At 38.7% G+C, this 13,845-nt stretch overlaps 1 protein-coding gene across 5 annotated transcripts in view; it reads right to left on the reverse strand.

Annotated features, from left to right (window-relative positions):
- Positions 1-13,845, reverse strand: part of DIAPH2 (diaphanous related formin 2) — a 165,256-nt gene that overhangs the window by 75,802 nt on the left and 75,609 nt on the right. For all 5 annotated transcript variants that reach the window (XM_077786471.2, XM_077786470.2, XM_077786469.2 and 2 more), the window contains one exon: positions 5,119-5,244. In XM_077786471.2, the coding sequence (XP_077642597.2) occupies positions 5,119-5,244 (126 nt within the window). The remainder of the gene's footprint in view (positions 1-5,118; positions 5,245-13,845) is intronic.

The raw sequence follows: 13,845 nt of genomic DNA on the forward strand, positions 1-13,845 counted from the left end.
TCCTCCTCAAAAGTGCATTTTAGGGATTCTTTTCTTGCATTTGGGGCAATACCAAATAATGCAAATCTGGGGCAGGCAGACTGGGGGCTGTCAGACAGCCAAGCAAATCACTGGGATCTCAAATCTAATACTCAAAATCACAAATTTTGCTGCCTTAGAGCTCCAAGAACTTGGAACAGAGCATCCTAGATGCAATATTTAAGGTACAGCACCCATGTGATCCTTTCTCCTTTGCTCATTTAACCAATTTGCATAAAACCCTACAGAAGAGGTGGTGTAAAGTGGATATTCTGAAGAACATTTGATTAGATTATTACCAATGAATTCAAATTGACATGAGTCTGTAGCAGGGCAAAAAAATAATGGTTTTCCTGTCACTTAAATAAATACAGGCTCTGCTTCAACAAGTTCCTTGAAACTTGAACAATTTATATACTAAAATTAACTGCAAAGCAGCATTGTAAGGCTTGTAATTATTGCTTAAAATATTTTCCATTCAAACATGAAACTCATAAAACTAGATTCAAAAGTAAATAAATCGTGACTTTCCTGTGCTGTGCCTTCAACAGGCACTGCAAAGTCTTCTCCTTCCACTTAGTATTTTAATTAAGAAAAAAACCAGGTGTTTCCTTGTATGAAGCTAGTAGAAAGTTACATTAATCACAAGTTTATTTTTAAGAAATAATTTCTCACGCTTAAATGCAAACAACTGCAAAAATTACAAAGTCTTAGAAAATCTATACCAAATAGAAGTTTCCTCCTACTGCTGGGTGCTCATTATAATTTATTGATATTAAGCAAATCCTAAAGGTTCAACAAGTTCATCATTGTTTCATCTCAAACAGCTGCAGCTTCCTGCCCCTTAGAGCTCGTTTTGAGCTGTAAGCAGAAGGAATCAATTTAAACAAATGCTCAACACTCTAAAAATCACTCTGATGACTTCTGTGATGTAACAGCAACTTAAAATTAAATAAAATCCATGCCCCATCCAGAAGAAGGAAGGTAGACGTCTGTCCCTACACAATAATTAGGAGAAGTATTTTCTATGAATAAATAACTATAATTCTCCTTTAGTCAAGACTTGCGAATAAACTCTCTTCAAATGGCATTTTTGCAGCTAGTGAGAACAAAAACTTTATAAAAAATCTACAAGAGAATTATCAGCTGATTTGAATGCACATGAAATCCTGAACATTCCCACTGCATCCAAGTCCCCAGATCATTTCTGTACAAGTGAAGTGCTTCAAGGGAGGAAATAAACCCCTCATATTTCCTTGTGAGGCTGAAATGGTGGTTGGATAGAACAGGGAGCATAAATGCACATCAAGTGAGGATACATGCCTGTCAGGAAGGCAGCTCTTTTATCCCATAAAAAGGATTCTCTTCTAATGAATGGTGTTCCTTACTGGAAATTAAAATTAGTTCACAAATTGCTGCTGTTCCATTTAATGATAAGATGAATGCACAGTGCTTTGAATTTTTTTTATCTGCAGTAATTTTTGCTCTTTCATTCATCATTCCCTTAATTTCGCAATCTTTTAAAAAAAGAAAAAAGCTTTGAATTTTTCCCATGAAATCAGAAAACCCACGTGGCAGCATGGATTGCTCTGGTAGGCAAAAGATTTCAGTAAGTTTTAATGTCTCTTATTAGACTAAATGATCCAGCTGAAAAGCAGAACAGCCACACAAGGTCTCCATTTAAGGCTCATTGGAGAAATAAATTCATGTCAGGTATTTTATAAAACACACACAGCCAAAGTTATTCCTGTTCAGGCAGCAGGATAACAAAAACCATGAACCCAGTGACCAAATCTGTGCCCTGCTGCCCCTTGCAACAGCTTTCAAAGCTCCTGCTTATTTCTAGAGGAATAAATTGTTTTCAAGAGGAATAAACTGTTTTCTAGAGGAATAAATAGTTTTCTACAGGAATAAACTTTAGTTTGTGTGTTGGTAGGGAGAAAGAAGTGATATTTATTATTCATGTATTTATAGATCTAAATCAATATTAATGCTAACTCTGTACAACTTTCCATTTGTTCCCTCTGAAATTGCTTTTCAATTCAGTTGTTTTTTATCTTTGTTAATAACATTTCCATTTGAAGTCCATGAATAAACACCTTTCTCAATCCCAAGTAGACACCCATGCTTTACCATCACTGAAATCAGTGCCCACACCTACAGCAAGCAAATACAAAATCCAGAGTTCTGCACTCCACAGATCTTCAATCAGAGGCACAAACACTGAAATAAAACGAGGACTGAAAGCCAGATTTGGAATAGTCTGTAATTACTTTTCTAAACTGTTGAATCAGACTCCCCAGTGCTGCATGCAGCAGGACTAATTATAAAAGAAACCTCTCCCATTTAAAGCTGAATTATTTGCAAATTGATCTTCAGGTAAAATACAATTCCAGTCACGGATCAGATCATGGAAAAGTTGTTTCAGGAATCACACATAAGTTATTTAATATAGCAAGAAATTCACAGAAGGATGATTTTAATCCCTTTATTTTCTTCAGCCACACTGCACTGAGATGAATAACTGTATGTGCTAAAGAAAATACTGATTAAGTGAAGAGAAAAATTATCTTGCTTAGAAACTGACAAAGAAAAAAAATCCAAAATGAAAATGCAGTTAGAATTTCTATTCACCTTTTTGTCACTCAGCACCAAAAGCTTATTTGTTAAAAAAAGTTAGAAAAACTAAGATTACTTAAATCATTTGACAGAATTTGCTTGTATTTTGACTATTAATTTCATGATCACAAATTCCTATTATGAATGGTATTTTTCTTGTCACTGGCCTCCTACATCAATCTGATACTCCAAGCAGTATCACTCTCCCATCCTCTGCAGAAAGTCTCATCCACAACTCCTGGCAAATAGCTTTGTTTATGACAGGAATGAGAAACTATGCCTTGAATATTATAATTACTGCATCCTAAAGTTCTACTGAGACATCTCAAATTTTCTGAACCACTCAGAGAGATGCTCAGCCTGAAATTCTGTAACTTTCTAATCTCAGGATGTGCCATCACCAACAAATCTTCAGGCAGCTGAGGAAATCAAAGACATACACACTGCAGGCTAGGGTGTCATTTTTACACCCTCCATGATCGTTCTTCAATCTAATAAAAAATAGGGGAGTGTAGAAAACCTCAACATATTCGGTGATAAGCAGAAACAAACTGCACCACTGGATCTGAAGGGAGATGACTTTTGCAGTGGAAGCCCAGCATTTATCAGGTCATCTGTTCATTATGCAAACACAGAGCCCAGGTGGAGGCAGCTCCTGCCTTGCAGCTTTATCTCAGCCCCCAAGCTGATAAAAGCAGGCAGTTAAATAAAGGAATGCACAGTTCTGGGGGGCAGAACCTATCTGGAATCAAGGCTCATCACTGCAGCCAGGCTGCCCAGGACACTGGAATAATTCACTTTCGAACATTTTGTAGGCTCCTCCTATTTTTGCCAACCCAAACAACCATTAGTAGGGGTCTTTTTTTCACTCTTTCGCATTGTCAGACAAACTTTTTCTTCTCTAAGAAATTCAGGTGATAAGCTGCGGAGAGAAAAATGTTAAATATTATCTGCTTGGCTCTTTTTCCTCACCAAATCATCTGAGTGATGCTAATCGTGTCTATAAGTAAACATATAGGCAGCAAAACAAAAATACAACTGAGCAACAATTTCTGTCACCTAGAAAGCAGAGCTGTCAAAGTTAACAAGAAAAAAACAGTGGTAAAGGTGCATTTCATAAATTGGTTTAATTTATGAATAAAAGTAGGGTCAACGTGACAGAATTCAGCCTCTGATGGGGTGACAAGGCACAGAACAATTACAGGGCAATATTGAAAGATCTTCTGATGTGAATGAAGCTCAGGGAAATAATAAAGAGCTTTGTTTAACAGCAGAACTGATAAAAGTGATTACCAGCAGCAAGTCCCTGAACCCTGCACTTAAGACAAGGTGCAAGGGAAGATGGAAGGAATAAGAAACAATTTTCCACTTAGTCAGGAGTTGTTTCCCTTAAGCTACTTTCCAGCAGCCTTGTCAGAAAGTTAAACTAAATCCATACAGAGATGTTAAATATCTACTTGTGAAATTCTGTCACTGACTCCATTCAGATGGTAAATCCTGCAAAAAAACTGACTTTGCACAGACACAGCAGAGGGGAGAAATCTGCATTTCATCCACCTACCAAACGTGATGAGCAGCTGTGAATGGATCTAAACATCAATCCCCTCCTTCTTCTTCCCTCTGCAAAGCCCAAACCCACCAGTTCTGCCACCACTTCCATTGCAGCAAAGAGGAGAGATGTGACAGGAATATCTGGAAATGCACTGAATGCCCTGGACTGGGCACCACACTCCAATCCTCCCAATATTTCCACACAGAGCTGGGATTCGAGCACAATAAAAACCTGGGATTTTTTTTTTCTGTTTTTTTTTGGTTGTTGTTTAAAGGGGGTTTTTTTTCAGTCTTTGCAGCATTTTTGTGAGCTTCTGTATCTTCAGTAGGCTTGCTACTTTAAACTTTTGAACAAAAGGAAAGCTGGATACACAAAAACAAGCTAGACTGATATCACATTAAAGTCCCCCACAGATTTAACTTGCTAGTACTTAAAGAACACACAGTCCCTATTCTCTACAGAAATTAAGGGACATAACACTTCAGAGTGAAAACAAATGTAAATATTCCTCTAAAATGTTAAAAAATACAACTTAAAACCATTACCAAAATTAATAGTCTGCCTGTTGAAAAACACATCTGGAGCTAAAATAATAAATATATGAATTTTGCTGCTGGTATTTTTCTAAAGTTGATTCAATAATTCTTTTCAGACAGAAAAAAAATCATCCCCATACTGGGTTTATGGCTGCTCACTGCAACTAATTCTTCCAGGAAAGCTGTCTGGGCACCCCTTGAAAATCTGATTATTGATGCTTTCAGCTCTCCTCAGTTCTCTGCTTGCTCACATTCACCACATCCACTGATGCTTTTTCTCTGCTCTAGAAGAAATGCATGAAAAGAGACTTAAAACCCATTTTCTAGTGCTGCAAGTGCTCAAGCAGAGGATGAGAATGCTCAGATCCCCAGTGAGGACGTGCCAAAAGGATATGCTCATCTTCTCTACAAACTTATCGTGCTCGTCCTGGGTTTTGGGGAAGTTCTCAATGTCCTTCTCCAGGCGCTGGATCTGCTGGTTCATCGAGTCAAGGTTGCTCTTCAGAGTCTGGGCTGAAACTAAGGGAAAAAAAGAGTTTATAAAGTGATTCCAGAAAGGGTATCAGACAAGGGAAAAACAATGTCAGTATAAATAGTCTGAAAGAGAATGATTCCATTAAGTAGATTCATATTTTTCTGAATTACAGCTCATAAAAAATCCTACCCTTCATAAAAATAAAGTGGAAATATCTACTGTAATATACCAGATCATCATATTTAACATTGAAATGTCACCACTTAATTCTACCATTAGTTCAAATTATTCAATTTCTATTTAAATTTATGGTAAAAATTCCAATATTTCTAATATTATTATTTCTAATATTCTTTTAAATCTGATTCAAAGATTAAAAACTAACTAGAGTTCAAAGAGCTTTCATCTTCTTAATGCGTGTACTTGGTTAAATGAATGATCTTATTAACGTACATTTCTGTTACAGGAATGATTTAAAGGATAGACATGGGGGAAAAAAATTAAATATTTTTTCTTATATTGAAGTTACACTGATTTCTGGGGCCCAGAGCTGTGTTAACAGCAAAGGTAGGTCTGAATAAGGTCTGAATAATAAGAGCTGCTGATAATCAAAAGGAAGTAAAGGACTCAGAGTACAGCACACTAATTAAAAAAAAAAGAGGGGATGTAAAGAACTCCTTCTTGCTGTGTGACAAGCTATTCTAATGAAAAGCACTGGGATGCCAATTTGGATTAAACAATCCCTAATTGAAACATCCTGTGAGCAAAAAAACCGCAGCAGCATGGTGGAGGTGAAGCAACCCCACATCACAAAGGAATTCCAGACCTGGGTGAGAAGTGAGAGCCTCTGCAGAGAAACTCCTGCTCCAGCTGGAGAACTCAAAGGATCTCACCTGGAAATTCTGACTTTTGTGCCTTATCCAGGAGGCCCAATTGTCAGGCTGGATCTTATCACACGGAACAATTTAAGCAGCCCTTGCTCTTCAGTCACATCTGCCTTTTGCCACCCAAACTTCTCTCCCATTCCTTGTCTCCCCTTGCTCAGCTCCCAACTCTGCTCTTAAGAAAAAGCAGAGAATCCCACAACCCCTTTCACCCAGTGCAGCCAAGAAAAGCAAACAATTAATTTTTTTTTTAAGGAGTTTTCATTATCTTTTGCTGGAAAGCAGTTTGCCCAAAAGTTCCACTAAGTACTTTCTGAAGAACCATTTATTTTTCTATTTTCCTGCTATTAAAAAAAAAAAAAAAAGAAGAAATGAGGTTAAATATAGAAGGAAATTGAGTCACAATGGCCTGAAAAACAGCACATAGGAAATAAAAATCTGGTAAATAAAGGAGCTGTTCTCAGAAGAAAATAAATTTTCTTTTCTTTCTAAGTAAGGACTCACATCAGCCGTAACACTGATTTCATGAGCGTGTTCAAATACATGTGGCACCAACAGAGCTGCCTTTATAGCAGCCATTATCTTGATTTTGTTTTCAATTTTATCCATTTTATACTGGGTACCAAAGGAACTACTAATCATGTAATCCTAGAATTATAGTGGAAGTTCTTTAAGCTTAATTCAACTGGGGTGGGAATCTATATTGGCCAGAGAATCCTTGTAGCTTTTAAATTCACATTTGAGAGTTAACCTTGAAATCAACCACTAAAGCACTCTGAATAACACAAATTATCCAAGCTTTTAGGTTCTGGTTGCATTAGTTTAATCGTTTGATATGATCAAAGCACACATTTTTGCTTGAGCTGAAGAACTTGAATTACTGTAATATTTTTATGAACTGTTGTGGAGATGCAGAGGGGGACAAACAGCACTGAAGGAAAATGCTGGAACTGAAAAAAAAATAAATGAGGAGGATGCAAATGGTCATTGTGTTCATAAAAGAATAGCAGCTGGAAAGTAAATAGGCAACATAACACGGGGCTTAACTGCTTGCAGCAATTTGAAAATACTTAAATGCATGACCACGTAGCAAGATTAAAAGTTTATTTTTGTCTGGAACGCAAAAGTGCCAAGAAATTCAGCAAGCAATGACAAATAACTGTTGAACTTTGTGATTAAGATGGATGGAAAGTGTTTCCAGTAACAATTTTGTATAAAACTGAGTTCAGAAAGGCCCAATTAGGAACATCCTGGCTGCATCCTAAAGCTGTGCTTCCCATAATTAACTTCTACACTCACACTCAATTAACAAAAAAATATTGTAGAATGTGCAATTCTGTTCACTTTTTTCTCCCCCTAGCCCAGACAAATGTACAAGTTTCTGTTCAAATAATTTATGCAGTTGTTGTTCTGCAAGACAAATTTCAAAAGATGACAGAATAGGGAGCATATATATATATAGACTATAATAAAATATCTGCATTTCCTCCCATAAACCCTTTTATTAGAGATTTACTACTTCAGTAATGTGCAAAGGAATCAACATGAATACCTTCTACTTTCAGGGAAATTCATGTAAATTTCTTCAAACTCTTGCAAGGTTTTAATTTATGAAAGCATAAATTCTACTTGCAGCACAAAGCCATTTCCTTGAAACCATTTCAAAATGCACACCCTGAACAGCCTGTCCCCTGCACTCCTCAAAGACAGAGGCTTGTTCACCTTCCATTTGCTCATCACTCCACAGGAAAATTAGGCATTTAATAGAACTGGTCTCAAAAATGGACATGAAAGGCAGCATTTGGCCTTCAGCAGCAAGGGCTCTTACTGACAATGCCTCCCTGGAGCAGCCATTCCAATATTATTCCACTTAATGTTGCAGCAAGAGAGAACAACCAACTAAATCCAATACATAAATAACTGATGGCAAGGTAGGAACATGAGGCATGTACAGAAAATGAGGAAAACATGAAGAAAAGAAAAATCCCAACAGCAAAACCCACCAGAAAAATAATAATAAAAAAAAAAAGCCCTGTGTGTAACTCCCAGGCACTCAAGGATGAGCAAACCCCCGAAAAAAAGGGGAAGCAACCTAAAGGATGCCTGGCCATTTATTTCCTTGTGTTAGCAAGGAGAACAGGTTTGCCACATTCCCAAATGAGAACAAATCAGGAGCAGTAAAGAACCCTTTACCCTCACAGCTCTGCAGGACAGTGAGGACTCCCACCCACGGTGGAAAGCAGCATCCAAAAAATGGGAAAGTCTGAGAATTCACATGTCAGTCAAATTTGCTGGCACAGGGAACAGTGAAGACAGAGGATAAATGAGCTCAGGAAGGAATGATGTGAATTTTTGGACAGCAGGTTCAGAAGGAAGTCAAAGGTAAGAGGCAGGGATGGAATTTTTAAAGTCTCTGTGAATATGTGCAGATGGGGGGAACCAGCCTGAAGGAACTGCAGTGTTCTCCCCAAACAGCTTAAAATCCCACATAAACCCCAAAACCTAAACATGGACCAGTGTTCCAGGCCAAAGAGAGGAAAACACCAGCAGAATTCTCACTTTGTGTCAAATTGTGGCAGTCTGGCCCTCAGTTTAGAAAAGGTTGGCTCGCAGACAGCCCCTGCAGCTCAAAGGTGGAAAGAAATGAAACAACAAATGAAAGAAATGCAGCACCTTGAATGTGTGCACCTCAAACCCTGGGGATAAAAGGATTTAAGAGACAAAGAAAAAAGCCAAAAGCAGAAGTTAAACTTGTGTTTCAACTCACTACAGAATCCCTGCAACATACAGAACTAAGACAAGGTGAAGTGATGTGTAATAATGTATTGTCCAGGTTATTCCTGTCAGGGACACAGCAATACAAGCACTTAGATCCATCAGTATTGTCTCTGCACAACTACTGAATGCAGCTCATCTAATCATACATCATTAAATCTTGGACTGATTAAAAGATGATTTTGTATATTATTATTTATAGTAGAAAATCACAGCCACTGAAGAGATGGCACAATATTATTCTGACATAGAAGGGAATAATTTCCTTTACCTTATTATTTTCCTTATATTAATTGCTCCTCTGGAAAAAAAAAAAAAAAACATCAAACCAATCCTATCCACTTATTTTGGAGAAAGCAGTTGCACAGTCTGCACGCTAAGGAAGGCTTAGTGAGTGTCTGGTGGAGCAGTTTAGTCCCAGAAAAATGCTCCAAGCACTTAATCTCATGCTGATGGCGAGCACTAGCTGCTCCCTGTAGTCAAGCTAAGCATTTTGTATTTACATTAATACAGCAATAGTACCAAAGGTCAGAGTAATCCCTTCTAAAATAAGATTGCATCAGACTGAGAGTCCTCCCCACAACAAGAGGTGAAATGATACATTTTGATTAGCTGCAGTGCCTCTTGCATAAGAAATTTAAATGGTCTCTGATCACGATGCAGAACTGGGATGGCCATGTCCACAGCTGGAAAAAGCTCTGAAGTGAAAGCCAACAACATCAATTACTTCAGTGAGCAAAAGCAAGTCTGTAAGAAGCAAATTAACTCATGGATTTTTAAGTCTAGACAGTATTTGTACCATAACTACATTGTAAGCATACTAATGACTATTTATTTCTTATTGCCCGAGGGCAGATGGAAAGTCTTTCACAAAGGAATGAAAGGCAGTTTGGAGGGAAATGGGTGAGCAAGTAGATAATCTGCAGGAATTACAAGCATTGATTACTCAATTCATACCGAGTAAATTGCTGTTTGTTAAGACATTAAATGTTTAAACACCTCAGGGTCAAAGGGGAAGAACAGCTCCCACCCTACCAGCTAGAGGAGTCACCATCCTCCTTTTCCAAAAACGGGGAAAGCTTTCTGATACCAAGTCCTGGTGCTTAACACCAAGCCACCATGCAGAGCAGACTTTTTCCCTGACAGGATCTTCAGTTTGCAAGTTTAGGAGTAAGGGCAGGTCTGCCCAAATGGAAATGTTTTGTTTGTATGCTATTACTGTGTGCTGGAATTTGGTCTGAGGAAGCTTCAAAGCAGAATCTTTGACAGATTTCTCATGGATGTGCCTTTGTTGCCCTGATTTTTATAAATGTTAAGTTTCCTTTTACAGTTCTTTTGAAAGTTTTAAAGTTCTTTTAAAAGAAGTTTCCTATGCTTTCTGATGTTTACATATTTCTGCTGGAGTTCTCACCCACTGTCTATGTAAATAATGATTATTTTGCATTCTTCTTTGTGGCAGGAGAGAATTGATGGACTGTTGGTTTGAGCAGTGTGGTTGAAGGTGGCAATTCCATCCTCCAATCTATTGTAAATGCAGGTCAAGCAAATGGGAAGAAATGCTGACGTCTGACTCAATTCAGAAGGCTGAATGATTTCTTTATTATAACTATGCTAAAATACATTAATATACTGCTTAAAGGAGCTACTAGAGCTACAAAATTTACTTGTTCTAACTACCATATCTAACTCCCTCCCAACTCATGACCCTCTCTTGTGAGTCCAGCCCCAGGTGGGTTGGATTGGCCACCAGGCTCAAACAATCCTCACCAGAATCCAACCAAGCAACACCCCAGGTAAACAATTCTCCAAACACATTCCACATGGAAAAACAAGGAGCAGAAATAGAAATTGTTTTCTCTTTCATTTCTCTCTGTGCACCTCTATGAAAAATCCTGAGAGGGAGAGAAATGTGCTGCCACACCAATCCGCCGTCACTTTTGGAATTCTATATATTGTGAGCTCAGCAATACAATTTGCTCTGTTTCTCTTTTGAACTCACCAAGCTTCTGTGCACTCATTCCGTGCCCAGCAGTGCCAAGCTTTGCACCTGGGGCTGGCCTGGGGAGGTGTCCTTGCCCAGCAGAGCTGTGCCTGCTCCCAGCAGCAGGGCAGGGACAGAGCTGTGCTCCCCTTTCCAGGTGCTACAGCAGCTCCACTGCCCTGCCTAAACACAGACACCCTGCACTGCTGGCACTGCCCTGCCCACCTGCAGGGAGGTGGAGACAACTTCCATGGAAAATCCCTTTGTCACAGCCTGGTTTGGAGCTCAGAGGGGGATTCACTCTGTGTGTGCTCTCCCCTGGCAAGAGCAGCCTTTCCCCAGCCTTCCACGTTTACCTCACTGAGCAGACAGCAAACAGTGCCACAGAACAGAACTTCTTTAGCTGAACTGACTTTTCATATTACAGCTACAAATCTTTAAGAACAAGGATGTCCCAGTTTTAGAAGAATAACCAGGAGCACTGAGCTGCAGAGCTCAGCAATCAGCAGTGCTCTTCTGGCAATGAGGGACAGCACCTCCAGAGCTCTCCAGAACCTCACCCCACTTTGATGTTGATTTAATTACAAATGTCTTGCAAGATCTCCAGAGCTGAGCTTATTTTTAAAAGAGAGCTTATAATTACAGAATCAGTATGTATTAAACGAGCATGCTGAAGCAGAACTGCTGGCAGGGGTGGAAGAAATTGCAAATGAAGCAGAGGAGACAAGTAAACACCAAGTGAGGAAGGCACAGAGAAGGAGCAGAGCTGCTGTCACACAACCTGCTGCTGATAGGAAAACCCACAGAGAAATTGGACAACTTCATCCAGCTGAAGCCTGGCCTCCCTGACTGCCTGACCCACTGCCAGAGGTGATAGTAAAAGGGTTTTAAAGTCATGGGGATTTAGGGTTAAAAGGAAAATTAAGCTTAGCAGGCCCTGAGAAAAAATAAATACTCTGGATACATGAAGGTCTTGTACCTTGCTAGAACTGCACCTGTGTATCTAGTACATGATAAATGATATAATTGTTAGATGTGATGATTGTTTAGTAATTAACTATAATTACTGTTTAATGGTGAATAATCATTAGAAACTGTGGTCAGGGGCCTAAGAAAGATCACAAGAAACTCATGGTTGAATAAAGTCAATGTACACAATAGAACAATATAAGTTTAATAATTAATATGTAAGTTATATAATGGTAGAATATAAAATATGTTCCGCTCAAAAGTCATGTTGGAGTCAGATTTGGGTCTGGACCCCTGATTCCCAGAGCTCCCAATAAAAGCACCTGCATGGAATCATATCCTGTAATTCTGGGTGTTCCTGAACACAAACAGAGGGGCCACAGCCTTCCTCACAGCCACCAAAGTGCAAATTCCACCCCAGATCAGCAGCAGCAGAAAGAACAAAGTCCCATTTTGTAGCTTTTGCCTCTCTCTGGAGGCTTGTATTAAGGAATTCTAAATGGATTACACAACTTAAGACATTTAAAGCAATCTTCACTTCTGAATTGGTTTAACTACAGCCAGAAATTCTTAAATGCTTTAATTTCTTTAATAAGCAACAGCCCATGAGAGTTATTTGGACTGTTCTTTCATTTTGCCCTTGATACTTACACTTCAGGGAGAGGAGCAGAGCCTTAAAATGCAAGCCATACAGAAAAGCTGTTTAATGGAGATTCCAAACTATAACTTCAAAATGTAGCTCCAGAATGCAGAACAACCACAGCTCTCTACAGCATTTATTACACACAGACAGGGACTAAAAAAAACCCTCACAGCCTTCACAGCCTGGGAGAATTCACTGAGCCATTCTGCAGGGTGTGAGGCAATCCAGAATCTTAGCAAGGCTCCAGAAGGAGCCCTTGGAGAAATTGCTGCTTGGAACTGCAGCACAAGAAGCACCTGTGAGGTTTGTGCCTTCCACCACTCATCTGCCAGATTGGGCAAAATCTGCTTCAGCAATTTCCACTGTGCAAGGTGGAAATGCTGCAGATCTCTTTGCTAAAACCCTTCTTTTTTTTTTTTTTTTTTTTTTTGGTGCTGCAACAAACTATAAAACTTTTGTCTGACAGAAAAACGGCTGCTGCTTATAAGCATGTTTTAAATTGCTGCACTTCAAAGTGACAGTGGCACAGGATGTTTTAAAATATTTCCCCCATTCTAAAATGATGCCATTAAATCACAGTGAAGTACCTGTATAAAATCTCCAAATTAATATTTTATTACAGTATTTGTAATAAAAAGTACACACAGATTTGCATTCCCCAGTGTTTCGATTGCTAATGGCCTTTCTAGAGAGGTGCCTCCACCCTCAGAACCATATGCTTGCAAATTAATGAAATGAATTTCAATGTGCAAGTGAGTGACAAATCTGTGCTGGTGATATTGGTATTTTTCAGTCCACTGCACAGACCTAATTCACCCCCACAAGGCACCTTTCACTTGATTTTACTTTCAACACCACTTTGAAAGAACTATCAAGTGGCACACCTTGAGATCAGCAAAGAACTCGGTGTGTTAAATGCTCAAAAAAGCCCTTGTTATTACTGAAAGAGACTAAAAAATACAGATATTTCTATTATATATATCCCACTTTCCCAGTTAATCTCAATTTGCTGTGACTGCACAGCCCAGTGAGTGCCACTGCTGGCAGACCAAGCAGGTAGCAGGACGTGATATCCAACAGATAAAGACACAGCTATGGCTTATATTTATGTTTTATTATTTACAGGCACAATGGTTAAATCACAAACTGGGATGTAAAACTGCTCCTCTTAATATCTAAAATTAAGCTGCTGTTATAAAACATGGCTAACTTATTTTAATCATCTTAATTTTGTGTGTTACCCTATTTCACTTTTATGATTTCTAAGAGGCTTGACACTCAGGTGAGCCTTAACTTTAAAAACAAATTTATTTTCTGAGTCATACTTTTAACCACATGGCTGTCTAGAAATACCTGACTTGTAAGGCACCTTGGTTTTGTTTGGAAATTTGAC

This window comes from Lonchura striata, chromosome 4A, assembly GCF_050655825.1.
Source record: "Lonchura striata isolate lonStrDom1 chromosome 4A, ASM5065582v1, whole genome shotgun sequence".
NCBI classification, from domain to species: domain Eukaryota; kingdom Metazoa; phylum Chordata; class Aves; order Passeriformes; family Estrildidae; genus Lonchura; species Lonchura striata.